The following is a 27,124-nucleotide window of genomic DNA, read 5'->3' as shown; positions in this document are numbered from 1 at the left end:
CAAATACCCATATTAGGAGTAGGATTACATCATTCAAAACTGGATGGCTCCAGGTACCATTGTTTTACCACAATGCGAGAAACATACATACATTTATACAGATTCTTCATTATTTAATTTCTTCAAATATGAAACAGTACAATATTTGGTGGCAACCATTTGAAAAGTGATACAGCCTTCTAAAGTTTTCAACGCAAAACAAAAACAAGTCCTTCAGGGACAAAGCCCCTTTGGACTAAAACTTCAAATTGTTGTTGAGTAACTAATGTTGTACACATACAACAATCAGCTGAAATGAGATAATTTGATTAATAACGACACCAATCAAAAAGCAATGCTGTCATATCTTTTTCTTTTAATCTGAAGAGAAGAATACATACTCTGTTGACAACTATAAATACAAATTCATGAAATGACAAGTTTACAAACACAGGTTATGGATGTAAAATGCTTGGTTAAACAGCATATATGATGATAAACAGAACAGAAAATAGTTCACTGTATATGTGTTATCTAGATGTGACCAATATTCGTTTTTTGTGAAAAGTTTATTTGTACAACTGTTAAAATAAAAAATAAAATAAGAATTTTTTCCCGAAATTATTCATTACAATGATGACTGCTTGTTAAATGGTGAGCATTTTAAAATTGCATTATGTACCTTGGTGCCCCCACGTACCGTGTTCCTAACCTGTTCTAAGTTAAGCAATAATTTTTCAAAATGGTTTTCACGTAGGCTTTTGGATTAGATTCTCTCAAATATTTCTGATTTAAGGAGATAATCATTAAATCTGAAATATGTTACACAGTCAAACAAGATCTTTTTGAAAAAAATATTGTTAATTGAGCTGAAAACATGTTAAAACTTTTGCACTATTAATAGAAATAGTCTCCACAATGATTTATACCATAATGAATTTTGCTATGCAGCTTTCCTATTAAAGCCAATTAAATAATATAAATTATTTTATTTCATGTTTTTATATAAAATGAATATAACACACAAAATATAGGCTTTTTTGAAATAAATAAACAATGAAACAAAAAGAATAATGGACTTTAAAATTACAGACAAATTTAACATATTAACTACAGCTTACTACTAATTATAAATATCAACAATTCATCAACACTACTTATTTCTGGAATTTGCTGCATAATGTATTTTAAATATATATATATATATAAATAAATAAAAGTACATTACTTGTGGAATATTTTTATTCTCTACAGAATGATAGCAGTTCATCACATATGTATGTACAGAAATGCAGTTTAACATCATATGATTCGAACATAGTTAATCTAGCCTCATACAATGAATTTTAAATTTGACTACTTCCTGATCATAAGAGAAAGATTGTGGGTCAAAATAAAAGGTTAAAAGATGATCAAGTACTTTAATTACAACAACAGACCACACCATTTTAAACCTGTTGTAAGACATCCAGAAGGCAATGAGGAAAAGAAAAAATGTATTCCAGATCTATTACTACTTACCCTACACAGAATTTATTTTGTAAAATATTTCACAAATATAGAGGGAACCACACTCTAATTTTAAAGATAATGCACTTTTAACAATGGAATGTGATAACACAAACTTTTATTTACAAATGTAAATAATAAAGGAGCTATAGCCAATAATACTCCATCAAAATTCTATATTAAAAGTTAAAAAAAAAAAAAAATAATAATAAAATAAAAAAATAAAAATTAGAATAGAATAGTGTTAGAAATAAACATTTCTGAACTAAGGGCTATGTGTTTGATGAATAATCTGTCTATATTTTTGTTGGACGTATTCCTGTGTAGAAGATTAATAGGCCAATGGACCACCATTAAGTTTTCTGCAAGTTTGCTTAGCAATTTTTACTGCATATTATTTTACGACATTAAAAAAGAAACCATGAAGCATATTTGTATGAAAATGGCCAAAGCCATTTGTAAGGAAATATGAGTAAATTAGCTCAGAATTTTCTATTTCTAACACGAATTCTGGCTATGAAATCTATAATAATTAACAATAACAAGATTGGCATTTTCATTATCAAACAAAATGTAACATAAATCATACTTTGTAGATAATAACTTGTTTCATCACAGTCAAAATATATTTAAAAAATTAAAAATCACATTAACTGTAAAGAATTTTGAGAAGGGAGGAAAAACTTCCATGATTTGCTTTTAATAAATAAACATTACAAGAAAAGGTGAATAAAAAAATAAATCCTACATTGTTCTAAAGCACATTTATCGGAACTTACTTTAAAACAATAAAACTCAAATATGCCCTCAAATTTCAGACACATAAATATGTACACATAAATAGATAAATTAATCAGGAATGTTTAAGAGATACAAGAAACTTCATTGACTTTACATAAAAAATAATTACAAAAGATGTCTATATATAATGAAAATACACATTTATATCCAACTATCTGATACACATAAATGGATCAAACATAAAGTCAATAAAAGTGACCAGTACACAACTAAAAAGGAATTAAGTTCTATACTGCATACAAAGAGATCCAAACATTCATAATTGTTTAAAGTACTCTAAGTACTGTCAATTAAAAAAATAAAATTTTGAAAATATTTTATCTTTTTTCATGAACTCAAAACGTTACTATTTCTTATATTTTAAATTATTACATTTTAAGTTAAATTGTAATTTTTTAAAGTTCCAACATAAGGAAATGTAAAAATTAAGTTAATGATTTCATTTTATAATAATCTGTTCTCATGATTAAATTCAAAATGGAGATTATATTTAACATATATAATCAAAAACATCAAAATTGCATATATTTGGCACATTTACATTTACCACACATTGAAATAAATGAGAAAAAAAAATATGAACCTGTTTGATCACCACATTTAGGCAATGGCATCCAACTCTTTTCCTATTTAATGCTAAAAAATTAATTTAAATGCAATATTCATAATTCTCTTCAAGTCAGGAGAAGGTATATTAATGTGACTATCAAACAAGTGGAAACTTTGGTGATTTTATCTAAAACCATACATCAAATTTAATGAAACAACAACAGTTTTATAGCTCTTCAGAATGTAATTGCTTATCTCCCAACATAAATTAATGGACGAATTTTAAGAAGCAACAATAAAAACATGCATAAAAAATTTACAACTAGCATAGTGACACATGTAACTTTCAATGAATATCAAATGAAGCTAGTTGCTTTACTGGTGATTTGACAGACATATTCTACAGATTTGAAAAATATATCTCTATTACGAAAGACCAGAAGTCTTCAGTGATGAGAACCACAACAGCCTGCATAAATTTCAGATATATGCAGATTTTATTTCAACAACTTTTAGTACAAATGACAATATATTTTTTTTTAAATTTTACATGCTATGCTTCCATATGCAAGCTACTGTGGTTCTCATTTGACATTCATGCACCAAAAATAAGGCCACACAAGGTGTCTCTCAATTCAACGAAAATTTCATAATGTACATCCAATCTACAGTTTAATGCCATAATATACAAATTTGAGTTAAATATAATACACGTAAATAGTGAACAGTAACAAAGCATATATAATATGTATACACATACTATACTGCACTTAGCAAAGACTTTACTCAAAATTTCATCACGGCCATGAGAAGTGTATGCACTTGTGTAAAGGTGTGACTAGGCAAGGTTATTTTGTTTTTCAAACTCACTCCAAGCATCATTTAATTCCATAAATATTAACTTTGCTAGATTTTCATTTTCAGTACCTATTTGCTAAAAAATTAAAAGACAAATGGATGTATTAAAGCAGTTTTATCTAAATCTAGAATTCATATTAAAAATAATAAAATATTATTAGAAACCCCAACAGACCGAACCATGTCTACATCCATTCACCCTTATTGCAATGAAGATCATAAGCAATTAAAAAATTGTATAAGATAGCAAATGAAGATGTAAGAGTTTCAATGACAATATTATGAAAGAATGAATAGAAATACATACAGTAGAATATTAATCTACTTTTTTTGAATGACTGTTTTCCCATATGCATTTTTCAACATTTCAGATTCTCAGTACATAAATATCCAAACTATTCATTTGGAAATATTTTACTCCATTGCTTGTTTGTAAACCAGATTCTTGAAAAAGTACTTCCTCCACAGATTGATTTTTTTTTTTTTAGGGAGGGTGAGTATAGTAGGTATTTATGTAGTAAGTATCCCTCTTTTTGGACAATAAACTTGTCAACATGGTAATGCAGGAACATTTCCAGCATGCCCCTCACAAATGCTTCCAAGATATTAGCACCATTTTCTTATGTTATAGCACTGCAAGCAGCAAACATTTTATTTCTTTACCATCCACTAGTTTATTCCTATTAATGTTCAGGGTTTAATTTTCATTTAGAGTCTAGAAAAGAGTAGATAAAATGAACAAGATATAATACCAAACTTTGCTAAGACTTACAAAGCTTTACAAAATGTTTTAGGGTTTCTTCTATGCACAAAATGGAAGTCATGCACACTGCGTATGCATTTTAAATCTCAAAAAGTCATATTTTCAATTGAAGCAATGATTTTAAAATACAGTATGTTATTTATTTACAATGCACAACAGTTTTCTCACTTAGTTGTTTTCATTCAATCATTTATTTATCCCAACATAAGGGAAAACAACAAAAAGACTCTGTTGTACCAAAAGTATTAGACATAGGAAAAGAATGTACTGCAATTCAAGGAAGTATATTCATATCTTAAAAAATAGTTTCCACTAAAACTAATTTGATCTGGCACTTAGGTACAAAAACTTTGTATAATGTAACAAACACACCTCATGCTAACATATCTTTCTAAAAGACTGCATTATATCATATGTTGAAAAAGTAAGCAATAACATTCTCAAAACAATATTTTCAGACCCTTGATTTTGCAATTTGGATTTCTTGAGCCAATCAGATATATTTCTGTGTTGGCACATCCAATTCAAAGTGTATGCTATCCAGTCCCACTGTATCCATAAAGTTAAATAGCATATTATGAGTGAAATATGCCATAATGTTGTTGTACTTCAACATGCAGCAACATAATATCAATATGCATATCCAACTTTAATAAAAAATTCCCTTCTTAATGAAATTTTTAAGCCATGAATATAACTTGCAGCAAACATCCCCTATGTGCTTTTAATCATATTTATGCATATTTTTGTACCATTTCCTAACAAAACTGTCATGCAAACTATCACATCACACATTTTACTTTATAATGGTATGAGGAATCTGCTATCAATTGCAAATAGGAAAAGATACTTCATTAGATTCAATAATTCTATTTCAATTAGAAGCCATTTTAAGAATCTGAACTTCGGTTAAGCCCTCCTCTACCTCATAAACAGTTGTCATAAGCATAATAAGCTAAACTGTGATCCATTTCTACTTAATGATACGAGTCAAGTGGCATAAACTAAATCAACTCAATAATTGTTACTACAAAGATTGGTTATGCCCTTTCCACAAATACTAATCATTAATTAAGTAATAAAGTTTTTTTTTATTATAACTGATCCAAAATGCATACTAAAAAAAATCTCTCGGTAGTAATGACTTATAAACATACCTTATCAGGATGAACTGCTAAGCAAGCTTTCTTATAGAACTTCTTCACATCTGCAGGTGTTACTAACTGATGCATGCCAACTTCATTCCATCTAGTTCCTTCCCAAAGTATCGTATGTAAAGAACACAAAAGTGCTCTGATATTTCGTTCTTTGTGAGAAGTCCAATCCATAATCTATGAATAATTTAATCACTGTATTAATATGATTATACAAATAATGATTCAAACAAAAGGCACTACTCAACTAATAACTATCATGCAAATACAATAATTTTTTTTATGGTGATCACCATTTCCATGGCATTTTCAAACGTTTTACAGTACTACAGTGGAATCTCTAAATAAAGGAAGAAATTGACTTAACAAACAATGTTTCCAATGTGCTGGTCTCACTGTTTTGCAAATGATACATTTTTTTGACAATTTTCTCCATACTTGCCCACAAGTGATAAACTGCCAGATACTGTTTCAGTCACTATCATCAGCACTGCAAATATTTCCCACAATTCTCTGCACAAATTTTCTAACAACCAAAACTTTATTATTTTACCAGATTCCAATATACTTAATTCATATAAGAATTAGGAACTTTCCGACAAAAGAGGAATACGTCCCACTATTTCTTCGAGAAAAAGGTACCTTGTCTACTAATGAAATTTATGTGAAAAATAATGAAATGAAGTTGTATTTTGCAGATGGCAAAAATAAATAAAATAACAAATAAAAATTATAAAAATTAATTAAAATAATAAATAATTTTAATTTAAATTCAATGACATTTAAAGAGATAAATTATTAAATTAATGATAAATAGTTAAATAATTAAAAAAATAACTGACATCAAGTTATTTGGGGTTGTGAGTGGAATAAGTTTTATAAGATAAACTAAGGAATAGCTTAAATGGACTCCAGTTGAATTTAAGGCTTGAATGAACAGTATAATGCAATATTTCAGAGGATGGTAGAAAAAAAGAGCTTTTTTTCCCCCAGCACATCAATGAGAAGAGGTAAAATGGCACTAATAAGAATAGACAGAATGCTAGAAGGTTGGAATTTGGTTACATAGTTCTTTCCAAAATGATAATTTGCCTTTCCTCCTTCCTTGTTACTTGCGGAGTGTCTTTTAACAGTTCTCCCACTATCCTTTTAATCTCAGCATCATGTGCCACATGGCAGAAGCAAAGATGGGTCTGATTTACTTAATTATGGCAAAGCATGTTAAGGATATCTGCTTAGGGGGGAGGAATGTCTTCACAGAGAACCTTCTAAACACAACTGGTTCGTAACCACATTGTATATGGGAAAAACTATGAAAATGCTCTTACAACCAGCTCATTCACTTGGAATCCAACCTAGGTGAACTACCAGTGTTCAGTGGCATTACCACTCGCCATTGTGTAGCTTGGGATGAGGAGGGGTTGGAAAGATGGGACGTTTTCTCTATTTTTGTCTGCCCTTCCATTCCTTATCGCTTTAATCTCTTAATTCCTACCTCTATTTTCACATCACTAACTTATATTAATATTCACAATTAGTAAATAATTTTCTAAATGAATTTCAAATCATGATTGTTAAAACTTCTTCTTTACTTTCTTACCTTCTTTTTTTTTAATGTACATTTTAATCTTAATTTAGATATTTATTTATTTCATATCACACACAATTTTAGATCCTATGTAATAATAAAAAAAGCATCTACTCCTAAATGTAATAACATTTTTATAAATTAAACTTCCATGTACAGAAACTTTTACACAACAATAAGACATTATTTTTTACTAGCATCTTCTCCCTTCTTAATGTCAAATGTGATTTGGGGAGGGTAACATTTCTGGAATAATTAAATACACTCTAAAGGGAAGAATGAACTATTTAATTAGTGCAATGTAACATTTTTTGAATATTGCGATTTAATCACACAAAGGAACTATTATACTTTTTACTAAACAAATACTATGATTTTATTTAAAACTTGAAAAATTTTTATAGTTTCATGTAAAGTAACTTTTTAACCAAAAGACTTGCTACACGGAATTTTTTCCTATGTACAATGTAAAGATGAGTCAATTTCTGATAAAAAACATTCTGTGAAGACAATCCTCTCACTAAGCTGATAGTTTCTGTGTGCCCTGCAATTAATCAAAACCCAGTGTTATATTAAATACTAAATCAGATTTGCATTAATCTTCTAAATTATCATCGTATTATTTCTTTATATTTGAAATATGTATACCAAAACTTTTACTGTGGTTATGTTACTAGGCTAATTAAGTAATATCTAAAATAAGAATCACCAAAACTTCAATTATGGGCTATGAACAGCTCACCACAGCATTTTTTGTAAAATTATTTTCCTCTTCAGCTAATTCTAAAAACCAAAATGTAATAAATATGATATTATTATAAATTCAAATCATAATTTGTGGGATACATGATAAATAATGCTTTAGTAAAAAAAACTGCCTTAAAATTGAAACTATTTCACTCTACTGGAAATTATAGAGACTTGAACTGAAAAACTATTTTTTCACAGAAAATTCATCAAAAACAGAAATTCAGTCACTTGCCTTTAAATTTTCAGAATTAAATTGCAGAATCTGAAATTTTATCTCAATAGAAAGTTTCATTTTGTAATAGTCATACAAATGCTCTAAACATATAGGTAATTATCAAATAAATTAAAATTTAGAATATTACACATTTACAGATTTTTGTAATAATTATATCAATACATAATAATATGTTACAGTTATTTATGCTGCATTGTTATGTAGAATATTTTATGCAAAGAAGTTTTAAGAAATCTTCAAATAGATATGCATGAAATTCAAGAAGTAGGGGGGAGGAAGAGTTAAAAGTGAATTGGGCAAAAGGATATTGGATGGTGAGAAAATCATAAGAGGATGGTTGATGAGGGACCCACAACAGGTTATCGAGGATGAGGGATGGAATTTTGGGCAAAACAGCATGGCTATGGGAAATTTTAACAGGAATGTGTAGGGGTGAAAACAAAGACAGAAGAGTCCATCACTTTCTGAACATGACCCCTGCTGATATTATTCTAGCTGTTAAGCAAAATGTGACAGATAAAAAATGTCCCATGAAGTACGAGTTCTAAGACAAGAAAAATTAAGACCCTGTGACAAGTGACATATAAGTGATAGCTTTCATCCTCTATATTTAATTACATCCTTCCAAATAGTTCAATTTATAGTACTTTTGGTAGTGAAAAATTTATCTGACTTCTTAAATTCATTGCACTTTCTGGAGAATAAGCCACTGACATGTGGGTGAGAGCTTTTTAATTCTCTCAATTTGATCATCAAAGAGTTCAGTTTCTAGAGAATAGCAGGCATATATTCAAAAGTTAAAATCGGTTTTTAAAGTAGGCTTATTATTAAAATAAAATTTTCAAAATCTGAAGATTTGCCTGCTGAAACTTGGCTTCAGTTACATAAAAGAAATTCCAGTACCCTCTCATTTAAGGGTTCTAGTGCACTTCAGCTAGACTTAAGATTTATCTCAAAAACTGAGAGCTTCTGGAGCTGGGTTCCAGTGCAGTTTAAGGTCTGCTTAGGTTTTTAAGACAGGTGATTAATCTCATTAATTTCAATCAAAAATAATTTTTTAATCAAAGATAACTTTTTTACATTAAAATTTGATCTAAAGTAATTGCATAATTATGTTTATACAGCTTTTAACTGATCTATAATGATGTTTTCAATTAAATTTTTTTAATTAATTTTTTCAATTATAAAACTGTCAATAATCAAGAATATTTCAAATAAATCATATCCTACTCTATTCTTCAAAATACTGATCTTTATAATAAAACTTTTAATTTTATCATACAAAGTAAATAAATTACTATTTTCCTTGCACAGACACATTGAGATTTAGTTTCTGTAATAAAATTTTCAATTTTATCATTCAGAGTAAATAAATTACTATTTTCCTTGAACAGACAAGTTGGGATTGTTTAATTTCTCAAAAATATCTGACAACAACACAGTTTTGATACCATAAAATTAGCTCTTTTGACATCTGTCTTACTTCTACATGTAAAAATAAATTTTTGCATTTAGAATCCATGACTTGACAGAAACTTGAAAATAAGTGGCTGTTAAGGGCACTGCTTTTATTAAAGTTTATAATTTTGACAGCATGCTGAAGCACATCACTAAGTTTTTTTTTTTTTTTTTTTTTTTTTTTTTTTTTTTTTTTTTTTTTTTGCTGATGTCCTTTTGCTGGATTAGGCAGAGTGAAATAGTTACACGATCGTTACTACAAGCCTTAATGAATGATTCAAAACTAAAATGTTCATCCGCCATTGTTTTTGCACAAGCTGTGCATATTCCAGCAAAATTTTCAATTTTGAAAAATTTATCAACTGTACTACTATATATTTCATCTTGTATTTTCATGCTATGACAAAGGCGCACTATGAAATAGTGACACACTACAAGGATCATTCTTCATTGATGTTTTTTTATAAATATATCTGTCATATATTAATTACTGAGCTATTTTTGAAATATCGGTTAATTTATCCAACTGAACTGTAAATTTTAGGCTTTTTTAAAGTCCAGTAATATGCTATTCGAACTTGTTGTTACTAATTTTAGAAATTCTATCAAGAAAGTATGAAAGGAATTTTCCAAATTTCATCACTATACTTACATCTGTGAAGCATTTCTACCATTTTAATTGCAGAAGATAACATAAGATCTTCTCCAAGGTGTATAGCTTTTTGTTTCTAGCTATTAGATATGAAACTTCATAACAAGTGAGGAAATATTTTTTGCTTAACAGTGATAAATTTCTCAAAATGTCGCATTTCAAAATGTGTTTCAAAACTCTCAAAATATGTATTATTCTAAGATTTTAACAGATTTTCAAAATATTCTCTCAGTTTATTGACATACGAAAGATGTTCCGATTCAAGAATCCTTTTCAATTTCCATACTCTCCCAAAGATTATTGCAAATTAAACAGGTTGTTCATTACCATCACAGTTACTGAGAGTTAAGCCGAACTGGAGAAATGTTTCACCATATTTTCCTCTTCATATCTGAAATACCTCATTTTGATTACTAGATCTTGCTTGAAGAAATTTTTATAGCATTACCATTCGTGTCTTACCATTGTTAATAAATTTCAGCTTTTTATCCAAGGGTAAAAAATACTTTTATCCTAAAATATAAATAAAATAATATCTTGCATAATAATTATTCAAACAAGTGCCAATCTTAGTCGATTACAGCAGTACGATACAATATGATATTATTCTTGTAATGTACACTCTTGTTGGAATTAAACAGAAATAAATGATTGTACTGGAGAAAAGTCAACACTCTGTATTCATAGCACTTCTAACCTTATTCTCAATACACCTGTGTGGGGCAGAATGATAGCATATTTTAGTTCTGAAATAACTTACATGCATTGCAATGCAATACCTCTATTATTATGCATTTAGTGATATTTTTCAATATGTAAATGTAATTTAGAGCTCAACTTGGGCAGTATTACTATTATATGCTGCACAAAAAATGTAACATATTAAATTTAAGATAATGAAGAATTTCCAACTAATGTTTCTTTAAATTCATACATCTGAATTAAATTTTGGGGTCGCAACCCACAGTTCAAGAAATGCTGCTCAAGATAATTTCCTCTACTTTTAATGATTGGGAGCTGGAACCAGTTGAATTCTTCTCAGAAATATGTGACCTTTCCTAGAATCCTAATTTTCAACATCTGTCATATAAAGCTGAAAAACCAATCAGGCACCCAAAAACTTTCACTCTGAGGTGACTGATTACTCTTCATTTTCATAACACCAGTTTGTTACGAGTTCTGTGACTTGAATTTGATATTCATATAAAGTGCAATGACAGTAAGGGGATAGAAATATCAAACTTAAAGTTAATATGCAAACTTCAACCAAAAATAAGGACTTTTAAAGGTAAAAAAAATCATTTTTAAAGGAAACTAGAGAATATTAAGGACATTTAAACACTGCTAATTTTTAGAGGCAGGGCTAAAAGTGACAATGTCTAAAAGGAAAATCCTGCTTTATTACACTAAACAGACTTGAAAATCAATAAAAAGCATTTAATGAAGTACATTTTCAACTTCAAAAAATTCCAGAACAATCACAATGTTCAATAAACCTTGTACTCAATATGCATTACATATTGAAAACCATATACAATTTTAAAATTGCTCTAATATCACATGAAATAAAATAAATAAAAACCTTTAAACGTTCAGGATCCATTTCTCTAGCAAGTTCTTCTCTCCTCATTTCAGCAATTGTTTTTGGACCTTCATTTTTTTTAGCAGTAAAACCTGTAAAGCCTTGATTACCAATCAAATCCATAAATTCATCTTCACCCAATTTAGGCTTTGGAGCTAGATAATTTTAAGAACATGCATAATTAATGAAAACAAATTTAAGTTTAAAGTTAAAGTATCCTGACACAAAGAGAAATAATTACCTCCACCCTTCTTAACTCCATCTCTTTCTCCAAAGACACTTGAAAAATGAGTTCGATTATAGTCAGGCTTTGAGGGCGGAGGAGGTGCAGCATTTGCCTGCCATGCCGAATTAGTTGTGCCTCCATAAGACTGAGGTCTAGGAAAATGTTGAGGACTAGTATTTAGGAATTGGTTGCCAGTATTCGATACGGGTTTCTCAAAAGTTGGTTGACTGTTTTCAGCTCCAAATTTCATTTTACCCAAAGAACCTATATAATAACATAAAATTACAAAATAAGAATTTTAATGATCATTTGTGTAATAATAAAGATCACACAATACCTTACACAGGATGAATAACATTTGTCAATGTCATTAGGAATATATCCTAATGACATTGACAAATACTCATGCAACAGAACATTTGGACTTTTCATACCAGAAAAATAACAGAATCGCATGAATATTGCATCCAAATAATCCAAAACTCATCAACTTTTCCTTACAAAGAGTTATCTGACAAGTTTCTTTTCATATTATATCACTTTACAAGCATTTCCCTACACAAAAAAACTCTTTCATTTGAACGAATATAAGATGATTTGAAAAGTTTCCTTCTTTTTCATAACAACTTTAAATACAGACTGATCTTATGAAAAATTAATCAAATCAAAGTTTACCTTTAAAAAGATGAACCAAGTTTTATTTCAGAAAACAAATGAAAACACTTTTATTGGTGCGTTTACTTTCTATATGAATAAACGTTATTTCTAAATTATTTTACTTTCATTTGCAATACATTTTGATAATCGAATTTTAATTTATTTCTTTGATTTTTAAAATGCAGTTTTCTTTTCACATATTTTAAAAACATCTTATAATTGCAATCTCTCCCCAACATTTTCTCTGGCTGATGATACATTTTCTCAATAAAAATATCCTACTATTGTTTCTGCTGAATAATGAAGATAAAAGACTGTTTAAATGACTTGGACCTCAAATATCAAATAAACTAATAGTAAATAAGATGCATACACTTACAGCTTAGAAAAATCCAACTCCAATTAAAAAAAAAGTGATACTACCTTATTAGTACACAGGAAGTAAACTGAATTCTGTTGTAATAAATGTGTTACTGAAATGAATTTTTAACACCACACTAACTTATTCTCTATTTCAATCCTGCACAGTGATTGGACAAGAGCTTTTGCATAGTAGAGAAATAATAATGCAGATCCTTGAAGAGGGGATGCACTTCACTGAAATTAAGAACTTAAAGGACAATTGCCACTTAAGTTAGAAATTTGTTCTATTATATTTAATTTCTTAATAATTTTTCTTCATATTTTTATATATTACGTATTCTCCATCTTCCTTCAAGGAGAAAAAGAGCTTGGAGATAGAAGAAAAGCCTTTTGAGCAAAATTTCAAAAACACCCCACCTTTAAAAACCAATAAAAAAATATTCTAAACTGAAGTATCAATTTTTCATGAACGAATTTTATAGTCTCATGTAAAAACAAAGAGTAGTCATCAATATAAAACTAAAATGTTTATATTACACATCCATGAAATTCTCTTAAAATATTTACTTATTTATTCATCATAAAACAAAATCGGATTTTTTCCCCCTACAAATGGCGGGCACTTGCCTATAACGGCATTGGCCACTACTAGGGCCAGAAGCAGTGACCATTTTATTGTGGAGACACCTATAACAGGCACCCACCGTTACCTCCTATGAAGGGACAGACAATTTTACTTCTCCGGGATTAGAACCCGGGCCCTTTGGTCAAGCTCCCCTAACCACTATACCGTCTGGGTGGCAAATCAGATGTTCTTATAATACAGTAATGGTATAATTAATAAGCAGAAATGAACAAATATAATAACAAAATAAACTTTGATAAGAAAAGGGCAGGCCCTCAACAAGCGGATCAGCATAATTACTTGCTATGCATGCAATGATACATAAAATATAACAAATGGATGCCATGTAACCTCAATTGTGACAAAATAAAGAATTTGGCATTTTGTCACCTCTCTGTCTGTCTTCTTGGCTTCTCGTTTCGACCTCCACCAAAGCATAATCTGTGCCTGTCAACATAAACCAGTGATAGTCCAAATCCATACAAACACAATATTCGGTCTTTCGCCAACATATTTGGTATGTGTTGACACATACCAGAGAATTCTGACATTCTCCAATTGCGGTCTTTCGTGATAACATACATACTATACATATTGTTTTTTATATAACATATACATATGTAGTTTTTAATTTAACTAATTAGGGAACAGTAAATATTTTACTAAATGGAATTTTACCTCTCTGTACAAGCCCAATAGCAGCCAAATGGTTAAAATTGCTGAACACTGGTAATTCAATATAGATTCAAATCCTGATGAATAGGCTAGTTGCATGGTTTTTCTCATATGAAACATAGACACAAGCCAGTTCGCTTTAAAAAGTTCTCTATGAAGGAATCTTTCTCTTTATGCAGGTAACCCTTGTGTGCTTTCCCATATTCAAATAACCCCAATCAAACTTAACTATTTTATGCAGAACATACAAATTAAAAAAAAATTTTTAAGCAAAATCCTTTACTGTTTTAAAAAAATATTGCCTCTACATGAAGATATTTCACAAGTGAATGCATATCATGCACTCAGATACACAAATAAATAAATATGCACACATGTGAGTGTGCACGTTTCACTCAAACTTATTTAATTAAATTAACACAGACTGCAAGTGCCCATACGAGATAGAATGTCACAATCTTAAAATTCTTTTCAGCTTTTCATTAGCATAGTTCTTCTGCATTCAATACAATAACATAGTACAGCATCTGTGATTTGTCAGTTAAAAGGATTGCCTTTTTGAAGGTTCTTCTCTTAGAAACTGATGTGTATTAAAATTGCAGTAAGAGAAATGTATGTAAAGTCATGCACCCATGCTGTTCATAATAGTCACCATCAGCCAATTTTAGGAAAAGTTATTAATATTCTATTAATATCAGGTACCTGTTAATCAGACTTTCTCTAGGAGTCATCAAAAACCAAGCTATAACTAGATTAGAAATTCTATAATTTATGTGAAAAAAATTACTTTATTTGAAAATATTACTGGAAATATATTTAGATAAACACATAAGTAAACTTTTTTAGGAGCTCAGAATTGAGCCACAAGTTTTAATATTTTAAGATTGAAAGACAAAATCCACTTTTTTCAATTCATTACATACGAATGAAAAGTTCTAGTTTGAATGTATAAAATGCAACATAAAAAATTAATCCATACCTAAATCTGCAAATGGATCTGATTTAGCTAATGCTTCTAAGTTGGGAGTTGATGCATTACGTGGTATACCCCCTGGATTAAGTCTCTGACCAAGAAAACTCTGAGCTCCCATCACATTAGGTGCTGCCAATGGAGTATTATTAGTTGTACTTCCAGACTGGTATACAGAATCCCAACTACCCATTAGAGAAGAATCTTGATTTGCTGCAGCGCTCATGTTGAATGCAGATGCACTAGATGACATCCCAGGTTTATGCTAAAAATATTGTAAAACTTAAGTAAAAAAAAATAACAAAATTTATACTTGTCAACAGCTGCTTTAGTAAGCTTTCAAATAGTAAACTGAGTTCATTCTTGCTTACTAACCTTTTAGAAACACACTTTGTATGTTTCTATATTTTACCTGGCTCAACTTTTGACACCTTAGGTACTAAGTATTGCAAATTGTATAATGAAATTATGTATGGTTTAAAAAAATGTTATTACAAAAGAAATTTATAACTTTAACAATATACTTTTCAAATAAGGCACAATGACACATAACACAATAAAAATAGTACTTTCTTGTTAATACAGTGCCTGTCATAACTGCAAATTAAATTGACAAAAGTTTTGGAGCCTCATTTGGTTATCAGATCATAAATGGCATGAATCAAGAAAGTGTTTCCTAGTGGCTGTGATGGACCATTCAATGAAAACTTTGGTTACAGCAATACAAGAAAACATGGCAGAAGGAAATATAATTCCCTCTGATTGCTGGAATGTGGATGAATCACCAGCTGCTAGATATAAATACCTGCAAATTAGTTACAGCAGTTTTAGTGATGCTGCTATTGGATGCCATATGCAAACAGCTGAAAGGTCGCAAGACAGTGTGAAATTCTGAAATAAGCATCAATGCGGCACTGCCCTGCACTATTTGGATTTCATTTAACTGCATTCATTTGGCACTAGTTGCACAAGAAGAAGCAAATGCATACGGTAGTATTAGATGAAATTAGCAGCATCCTGTGTAACCTCAAATTATTCTAGTGAAATTTATTATACATATTTCTTATTTCTGAATTTTTGTCTCTGTTTTTAGCGTTTATTTTCAAGTTAATAAAATAGTCTTTCTTTTTATGAAGTTGTATATATATTTTTAGAGTTATTTCCATCTCCAGGTAGATTCCATGCCAATGTTTACTTTTGGCATCAAGTGACATACCATAAACCAAAAAACACCATGAAAATTACAAGAGTATATGTATGAAAATATGCAATATTTTCTTGGAATAATGTAAGCAATTACAAAGTGTCACATGGCTCAAAATAGAAAAGAGTAATATCTACAGGGCAGAAGGTCAGCCTCATTTTGGAGGGAGACTTTCAAGCTTGAAGGTTATCTCCGTCTGCACAATCGCTGCTGGTGTTACCTCGTATTTGCTTGGATTTACTGGACTGCCAATTTACATAGTTACTCTTAAGCTTTGGGAGCTTGCCAGGAGAAAAGAAAAAAATTGTTCATGACAGATAAAAAGGAATTAAATACTGAAATAATGACATGAGCACAACTATTGATGAGACCCAACAAACTAAAATAGCACATGGAAAAATAAAAATGCGGCTAACAGCAAAAATAATAGAAATATAAATTCACAAGAGACAAAAATCAATAATACATATGAAAAAATACCTCCAATAATCATTAAGGATAATATGCATCCATGGAAACAAATAACAGAATTCTTCAGATATGAGGGAACCACTGATTGTGATGTAAAAATAATCCTAGATGGACAAAGTCACATTCAGAACAGCACTTTCATATAGGAAAGTGACAAAGTTACGGAAAATTATAAACATTAAATTTAAATGTTATCCCTTACCCGAAGATAAGAGGCTTGATTGTATGAAGCATAATAACTGATACTAAAATAGAAGACATAACAGAGGAGTTCAAAGACAAAAACTATGAAATAAATGTCAAGCAAATATCATGCAGAAAAGAAGGTGAGAGAATGAAGCTCTCACTTTTTTTAGTAACTCTGCTAAAAAGTGAGCAAACAGTCTAAATAGATTTTCCACGAAATGCATCTCTGTGGCCTCAAAATTGAAGATGTCATTTATCTTGGGAGGGGATCTTGCAATGCTATCCTTCCCAAAGGTTCCACTACACCCAGGCAGGATACAATCATAATCCTAAATGTGTTTGTTCACTGTGGGCAAAATCACTTCTCAAACGAGTGCCCTCATAAAAACAATGACCTCTACTGTGCAAACTGTGGTTTTTCATATACTTCACATTTTTGCAGTTACAATAAATTCTCCAAGGCATAAAAGGATAAAACTAAATTACGCTCTGACAAATAGGTCCCCCCCCCCCCGAAAAAAAAATTATGCACAAGCCCTAACAAGAGGATTAAACACAGAAGTTTTAACCGAAGCACAAAAAATATTCACTGACTTAGCTTTTTTCTTAAGAATAAAAGTCAAATCTGCAACTGCTCATCCAGCAAAAAGTACAATCCAAAAATAAAGATATCACCTCCTCATCCACAGTTAATAGATAAGCACACTTCAAATACAGATCGAATATTATTCATTAATTTCTCATTAATTACGATGTGAGTACAGCATTAATCACAGAGATCTTTGGCAGGTGGCTTCTAAAATTAATAAACTACAGATTGTACAGGTGCAATCGCATCATTTATGAAGACAGTGGTGTAACCAATTTATGTTAGAAATTTGTTATAGTTTTGTGTAATAGAAGAAGACAGAAGTAACAACTACAAGATGGTTATTGTCTCTATAATACTTCGGTACTATGAAAATGTTTAAAGACACTGTATAAACCTCAAAATAACTACCTGAACAAAACAACTTTATCCAATCTCCTACCTGACAATCAGTTGGTCATTCTTGCTGGAGACCAAAATCCAAAGCAAACAGAATGGGGTTGCCAAAGTACAAACAAACGTGGAAACATTCTTTATGAATATATCTAAAATAAACCTGTTTCACAGTATGTATTGAATAAGTATATGTATGGACCAATTTGGCTTTAAAAACGTGATTATTTTGGACTAACTTCTTTAAAGCACAAATATTCAAAGGAGATTAAATGTTAGACACAAGTTATCTATCTTCTGACTGCATTTCTATTCTTGTCACTCTAGATACCACAAAACCTAATGAAAATGGAAACACAATGGATTAGAGATTCTTTTTACAACTTACTACTCAAACACTGGAGAACTGAAGAAAAGACAAACTCTGAAGTCAAAATATTGATCAAAAGCATTAAAGCAACCATACAAAACGCCTCCGGAAAGATCCCTAAAAATAACACTGAAAGGATGACGAGCATCCACAGCTAAAAAAAGAAAATCGATCAGCTCAGTAGAATAATTAAAAAGAGCATTGATCAATTTATTACTGAGTGATGGAAAGACAACATTCACTGTTAAGCTCCTTTTGGCTTATATAAATAAGACTAAACCTACACCATACAACAAGCCCATCTACACTGATAATAATTACAAGATTAACGAAAAGTTTTATACTACAGCCTATAAATTGTGAACAGCCTAGTCAATTTAACTTGTTTGATCGTGAAATTCTTAAAGAATCCTCTGGACTTGACCTTTTAATGCATATCTGAAAAATGACAATAATTTCTCTATTTAGTCTTTGTATCCATTGTACATAGTTTTTCCCTCATAAGGGCTAGTTTTTCATATTTTTTATTCTTTTTTACTGTATTGATATTCATTTTGCATTATACATATCTCTCAATTTATTTTTGTTTCTATTACTGTATACTGAGATATCATTTCACCCAGATGTGGCAGGAGCTCTTCACAACTCAGTATTTTTTGTATCAAATGATTTCACTCTTACTGATTCCTCTAACATTACAGCTCAACGCAGCAGATAGAGTCCATTGTTTGGCCCTTGCATTATAAAAAGATTACAAGGTTACCATTACATTATAAAAAAGCTTGATTGCAGTAAAGATCCATTGAATAGATTATTTCAAGCAACCATCTCTACATTTAACAACTTTCTTAACACTAAAATTACTAGTTTCTCAAAATGATGGATTTTCCCTCTTGGCAGAAGTTTGAACATACTCCTCATCAAATAATTCTAGTGGTCATTATAAATAAATATTAATAATTCAAAATATTTATTTATAGCTTGAAAATTGTTTTACTTGCATATTTTAAATACACAAATCATATGGGAAATAATATAAACACAGAAAGGTCTGTGTTGAGAGATTACACTACAAATAACAGAATAATTTTAATACCCCAGATTAATAAGTTTTAAATAATTAAATTTATGGTGATGCTTTTGTTTGAAGAAAATATTAATTTTCTCTTAAGGAAAAATAAAATCAAGGGTTTTTCACATTTATTTTACAAAGCGAGCATGACAACAGAGCTTAGCAGTTTTGTTTGCAGAAAATGTAGATGTTCAATTGCAGGAAACTTGGACAATGTCACATGAGTTAGATGAGATTTTCAATTGTAGATTACTGATCAAATAAATATAATTTTATGGTACAGAGAGATATAAAAGTAACTTATTTGTAACAGCAAAATTCTGGATACACGTTGATAAGTCATAATCATATGAACAAATTGAATGTGATATCACTCTAACATAAACTAATATTTTTGCATGTAAATTCTTAATACAACTATTACTATTACCAGCATTGTAAACTTTATATTATCCACAAGGAATCAACATCATAAATTTTATTCTTTGTATCCCTTTTAATCAGAAAATATCCCATTCAGTTATTTCCTGGTTTTTCCCCCTTGATATCTTGATCTTGATCTATTAACAGCTACTAGAGTTTTCATTTCATTTTTTAGGCATCATCATAGAATATTATCACCTACAGCAGCATCAAATGAAAATAAAACCATTTTTCAGAAAGATTATCTAGATGGACAACTTGCATTTTTCAAAAACACAGCATCATTTCATTTTGTGTGATTTTCTGCTTGTATGAGCTATCTGGAATAATGCTTCATCAAAAGTAACTCAGGTTTTGCGCTTAACATCACACAACATTGAATGAAATTGCTTACCAATTTCTCTTTGTGATAAGTGGGTTTCTATGGTGAAAGTTAGACAACGCTCCATTTTTCTGGTGTGATTTCAGTGTGTTTTGCCCTTCAATATAATACTTTAATGTCATGATACAGTTGGGTCATGTAGCAATTGGAAAACATCCTTTACCTATTTTCAAGAGCTTTATTTAAAACCTAGATTTAAAATTCTTCCTTAAAATTTGTTTAATTTTTAATTTGATGTCCACTTGTGATATATAAAACAATAACTAGGATTTATATGATATTTTTTTTATTTGAACTCAATCATATGCATTATAAATCAATATGTAGTGGAAACAAAGGAAACTCACATGCCTGTAATTTCGTTATATTTTTAATTTCAGCATGAAAAATTCTTACAATATGTCATCTATTTTTAGGGAGGGGGGAATGTGAAGAAAATTTACCTATTATTCAAAAAAATAATACAAATTTTTTTAATTGGACTTCATTTTTGTCATTCTTCCAACATTTGTTTCATCTTATTCATACGGGCAAAATAATTATTTTAAAAACATTTACATAATCATTTTCTTTTATAAAAGCCTTTTAGTAGTATTAATATGGATTTTTTAAGATATAAAGCAAATTGGACACAAATTGATACGCGGACAGGTTTCGACGGAAAATGCAAAATTTTACATTTCGGCTGCCCATGAACGAATGGTTGTCTCTACAGCGCATCTGATCTGTGCAACTGGCAAGATATTTAAGAGGAGAAATTACAATTCCAGGCTTCACAAATTTCATTCCGTGTACTCTGGTAGAAGTAACTATGCCTCGCATAAAGGTGCGCGAACGATATGTGCTGATGTCAGAATTTGTGACAGCTCGTGTAGTTGGGCTCAAAGAAGACTGTTGATCTTATTGGCGAATAGCTCGACATTTGAACAGGAGCGATGCCACTATTTGACGATGTTGGCAGGAATGGGCGAAGCATGGCCGCACACAGCATCAAGAAGGAAGAGGTAGGCCTAGAGAAACGACAGAACGTGAAGAGTGAGCAATCGTCAGAGAGGCACTAACAGCCCCAGATGCATCATTATCATCGATTGTACGTGCAACTAGTGCTTCAGTGACCGCAAGGACTATTCATAGATGGCTCACAGAAAGGGGGCTGAGGTCACAACGCCCCTTGCGCCGACTACCATTGACCTCTGTACAACGCAATGCCCATTTGCAGTGGTGTTGGGCTCAATCACACTGGAATGTCACTGAGTGGAGTAGAATAGTCTTCAGTGATGAGTCCTGCTTTGAACTGAGCCCCAATGACCAGCACTGTGATACCAACCTGACCGTCTTCCGGCAACCAGAAGTGATGGTTTGGGGTGCCATTTCATTTCATAGTAGGACCCCTTTGGTTGTCATCCATTGCAACCTTACAGCACAGCGGTACATTGACGATGTTCTAAGGCCCGTTGTGTTGCCCTTCATGTCACGCCACCCTGGGCTTACATTTTGGCAAGATAATGTTCACCCCCCACCGCACATGTTTCTATTGCTTGCCTTCATGCTTGTCGAATATTACCTTGGTCAGCAAGGTCGCCGGATCTCTCTCCTATTGAGCATGTTTGGAGCATTATGGGCAGGGCCCTCTAACCAGCTCGGGATGATGACGATCTAACGCACCAGTTGGACAGAATTTGGCACAATATCCCTCAGGAGGACATCCGCAACCTCTATCAATCGATGACAAGCCGAATAACTGCTTGCATAAGGACCACTGGTGGACAAATGCATTACTGACCTTTTTCACTTTGTAAAGCTCTATTACTTCAATAAATCATCCTATTTTTTTCAAACTGTATTTATTTGTTTTTCTGTACATCACTTCTACTGATTTTCATACCCTTCGGATAACTCCTTCTTGGTGCGTCTTTTTTTTTTTTTTTTTTGTATCTTTGCAGTTCATAATAAAACCCCCCAAAACATAATTACATTATAACAATACTTAATATCAAATATTCAGAATTTTTATGAATACAAACCTGAGGAGTACTGTTAGCACTAACACTTGTCTTTAGATTATCAAATCCACTTCCATTAGTTGAACCCAAGAGATCAAACAGATCAGCTGTATTTCCAACAGGTTTGGAATTTGAAAACTGTGCATTATTATCTTGCAATATGGAGAAAGGATCAGATGAATCTGTAACTTTCGAAGATGATAAATTATCAGTAAATGCATTAAAACCATCACTGTAGTTCAAGTCGTTGTTATTTGTACCTATTCCAAACAAATAAAACATGTTTTTTAAAAAAAAAGATAAAGAAAAATTCCTAAATACATAAAAAGTTAATTACATTAACAAAATTGATATTTGTAACCATAACTCACAGTTTAGTTACATATCTAATGGTAATATTTTTTAAAACTCAGGAAATGTACAGTTAGAATTATTTAAGTTTAATGCAATTAATACTACTTCCATAGATCATAAAATTAAGCACTTTTCCAATAAAGCCATATCCATACCATTTGGTGCCTTTTCGTTTTGGAATATTTCCTTGGTGCCAAATGTAATCAGTTTGGCTTACCTTCTTTTCTAGCAATAATTGTCTTTATAACCATAGCTCGAGCAATCGTATATTTCATATAATCAATTTAAAAATATATATATTGCAATGGATTTCACAATTTGGGATTTACTAAGAGATGACCAAATAGGTATTTTGGTTCTTCAAGAAACAGATATTTTCATAAAGAGAGATTGTGTTCAAGTAATCACCTTATGAAATTAGAATGCAACCTGACCTAAAAATTACTATGCAGCCTATGTTCCTGTCGGGGGAGGGGAGATAAGCACAAATACACAAAACACAAATACAATCATGCAGTCCTTTCATTAGTGTCATGCAATTCATTTACTTATAGTGAATATCTAATGAGTTTTGAAAACTAGCTGCCAATTAACCAACATAACGGTGCAGTTGGTGTCACCAACAAAAGAGATGAGATCTAACGGATGGCAAGTTCCATAGCAGTTCCTTTAATCACAGTTGAATGAATGTACAGCGTTCTTCAATTCATTTAAAAAAACAATTTATTACTTTTTTTGATATCAGATTTTTAACTAGGCAAGTTCCATTTGGTGCTCCCTTTCTAATCGGTGAAGTCAAAATTTTTTAACACAATTTATTGACAATTAAAACTTGCCATCGACACAGATCTTTACTGCCAGAAGATATACAAAATTAGTGCTCCTCTAAACAAAAGATCCCATTTCAGTGAATAGAAGGAAGAATGTTCTTCAACAAGATAATAACCAACATCACATCTCTATGATAATATATCAAAAATGATGATCTCAACTCAACTGAAGTTTTGTATCCCAATCATACAATTCAGATCTTGTTAGTTCTGCCACATGTTAAAGTTTATGCCACTATGTTTAGCAGATGGAGCTTTAATACTAGAACTACCAATTAATCAAAATGATGAGTTCCCTCCCAAGGTAGATTACCCAGAAGAGGTTTCATAAATATTTTGCAAAAAATTCTAATAGAAGTATTGTTAAAGAATTTAATACCTGGAAAAGAAAGGATAGAAGAAAGCAATCAAATATCACAGACCTGATTCATAAGAAGGAATCTTAGGAGAAAATAAGAAGCCTGAGCCTTCTTATTTTCCCGAGATTGTAAAAATGATTGAAAAATGAAACTACATGCAAAATACTCCAATAAAGATCATAAACGATAAACTAGAAACCACGATTATCAACATGGTTACAATAGGTTGAATAAGAGTAAGCAGCCTGCATGATAATTGACAGAATCATGCTGAAATACACAAAAAATCTTTACATGTGTTATAAAATGCCCCTGGAGATAATGAATGCAATAACATTGAAACATTAGTGATCAAACCCCTCCCACAAAAACCTAAGCTTATCAAACTATAACTTTTCACAACAATGACCAGAAAAATATGAACCTATTAATGGAACAGTTCCAGGATTACTTAAGAGATCAAAATTGCTTGGAGAGTGACTGATATCAGAATCAATGTCTAAGAGGTTAATGGGTGCAGCCTTATTCTCCATATGATCAGGAACAGGAGGAGCACAGCTATTGCTTAAATTTAACAGATCAATTTCAGGCACAGGTGAAGGATTTCGTTGTAAATCTTCAATTGTACTTGGAGTTGGAGTCGGGCTCGTGGAATGATCACTCTCTGAACCATCTTGTGCAAGCTAAAAAGTAAAAAATTCAGCATTTAGATTATTTCGTGTTAAAAAATATAGGAAATCAGTATTCTGAACAGAATTCAGTTCCTTAAATTCTTACATTAGTTGCATAAATAAGTCACTATTTAATCATTGTAGTGCATTACAAACTAATTATAATTAAATTTTGTACAAAATATATACTGACAAAAATGGTTTTCTGAATGAAAAATTAAACCAACTTTATTTTATACAAAATTGAGTTCAGAGAAATTTTTTTCTTCGAATATTATGTTAAGATATTGTTAATAAAGAAAGAGCTTAAGGAACAAAGCTTACTTAAAATAAAAATTACAATAGTTGCACTTTTGCTTGATTTTGGAAAAATCACTTCCTCAAAGATTTATTTTGAGAAACATGATGGGAATGCATAATCCTCATACATGTCATTGTTTTACAAGATCTTCATAGTTATTTCCTCCAATAAAATTTAAACATATTTAAAGTATGGAATAAAAATTATCGGACTTGCTCATTTCAGAATTCAGCAACACTAAATTTTAATAGAAAAATTTTCAAATTTACTCCCATTTGAAAACTTAGTTGAGAATTCAGCATAAATGGAAAAGTATTCCACCTTAAAGAGTCTTAATGTCTCTTTCTGGAAATCTTTTAAACTAATTCTAAACAAATCTATTCTTGCCCTTAGATATACATTTTCTATGCCAACAAACTGAACACTGTCAGATGGATATTCTTTTCAGCAGGAAGTATTTGTAATACATTAAGCTTTCATAAAATACTTAATTTTATTTTCTGATAATGAAATTAGGAGATAAAAATACTTAATTCAAAGCAGTGATCTAAATTTAGGTTTCCTACTTTGATAGCATGTGAAAAGAGGATATGCACGTGCTTAAGGGATTTTTATAATGCTACTAACTGATTTGGTTTGTACAATACCATCTTCCTGCTGAGCTCAAGTTCAGCTAGAAATTCATTTGTCTAACTCTCTCATGTTATTTTTATTGTTATTACTCAAAAGGAAAAGTAAGTTATGTTAGAACTCTAAACATTTACCAAATATAATAGCTAAAGGTAATAACAATGGCCCCCTAGTTTATAATATTTTTTAAATACTTCAGTTTCTTTATAAAGATTTCATTGCTTAAGAGTACAAAACACATATTCAATGCAAATCCTCTAATGCATAAAATTTCAACCTTTACAAGATTTTTTTTAAAAAATCAATGCAGTGATAAATCAAATGCAGAGCTTACAAAGGATTCTTTTTCCTGCCAATCAAGAGTAGCCTCCAATCCTTTTGTACTCAAAGATTCACTGGGCTTATTAAAATGGGCTGAAAGGAATTAATATTGGTTTTTTGTGAACCAAATAAATACATATATTAATAACATGCACAGAGGAAAATGTTCATAAATGAAAATTAAATAATTTTTTACACCTACATAAACAGGTCTCTAGCTCTTCATCAGTGTTAAACAATAAACGAGGATTTAGCTTCAGCTGTGAGATTTCATTGCAAATTGACAAGATGTCAGGGGCATTTTTCTCGATCGTTCCAATACCCAGTACAATATGAAAATTATCTGGGTATCTATCAATCTCCTCTATACCATCTAATTCACTTCTGAAAGACACCACATCAAAAGCAAAATAAAAAATGTGCCAAATTTTTCTAATATGCATATTGATTTTTCATTATTTATATCTACTGCCAAAGAACTTTAAAACAGAGAAGTAAAATATAATACACAGAATTGAAGAACTTTTGTAAAAACAACAGAAGGCAAATCAGGTTCAAGTACAAATAGAACTACTAAGTTACTTCTAATTTAATTAGACTTATTTTTTTAATCCTTATGATGCCAAATTTTATTACATAAACAATTCAAGTAAAAGGAAACATACTGCACTTTACTGTCTTTTGAAAATAGAAAATGTCCCATAACATATGTAAAATGTTGTAGTTGTTTTATATGAAATACATGAAACATCCCTAAACTGTCAGCGGTTTGGGGTTTATTTGATTACGCAAAGCACTTGAGGACTGTAGTGCCTGGTCCTCCAAAATTGTAACCCTGAAAATAGGGAGCGCTCTCTAGGCGGGAAAAAAGGTAAGTTGGAGACTGGCTTTTGGTGGAAGAGGCCGAATGCTCAGTGTGGTAATTTTATAAATTTAACAAATCTATTAACTGATATATTTCTATTTGTATAAAGTGTATATAGTTTACATTGTGTGAATAAATTAGTAAGGTAAATCGAAGGTCTATTAATTGCGGGCAAGACATCAACCCCGACCAGAGCTGCAGGAACGTAAACTGTATAATGAGATAAATTACAAGTTACTATAATAGTTTGAACTTACGAAGTTATAAGAAAGTCGCAAAATGTTCTCGTTTAAAGGTCTAAAGAAA

At 30.7% G+C, this 27,124-nt stretch overlaps 1 protein-coding gene across 1 annotated transcript in view; it reads right to left on the bottom strand.

Annotated features, from left to right (window-relative positions):
- Positions 1-335: 335 nt before the first annotated feature.
- The window catches only part of aux (cyclin-G-associated kinase), a 113,214-nt gene continuing 86,425 nt past the window's right edge, over positions 336-27,124 (bottom strand). Inside the window, exons 18-26 of the mRNA XM_085816562.1 lie at positions 26,156-26,337; positions 25,967-26,046; positions 24,455-24,713; positions 22,509-22,747; positions 15,404-15,659; positions 12,120-12,368; positions 11,879-12,033; positions 5,617-5,790; positions 336-3,772 (exon numbers count right to left, since the gene is read on the bottom strand). Of these exons, the coding sequence (XP_085672688.1) occupies positions 3,677-3,772; positions 5,617-5,790; positions 11,879-12,033; positions 12,120-12,368; positions 15,404-15,659; positions 22,509-22,747; positions 24,455-24,713; positions 25,967-26,046; positions 26,156-26,337 (1,690 nt within the window). The 3' untranslated portion in view covers positions 336-3,676. The remainder of the gene's footprint in view (positions 3,773-5,616; positions 5,791-11,878; positions 12,034-12,119; positions 12,369-15,403; positions 15,660-22,508; positions 22,748-24,454; positions 24,714-25,966; positions 26,047-26,155; positions 26,338-27,124) is intronic.

This window comes from Stegodyphus dumicola, chromosome 5, assembly GCF_044657685.1.
Source record: "Stegodyphus dumicola isolate Sdum_Otavi_A_Nest chromosome 5, ASM4465768v1".
Classification (NCBI taxonomy): domain Eukaryota; kingdom Metazoa; phylum Arthropoda; class Arachnida; order Araneae; family Eresidae; genus Stegodyphus; species Stegodyphus dumicola.
Note: the sequence above shows the minus strand (reverse complement) of the source record. Positions and strands in the feature narration are given on the sequence as shown.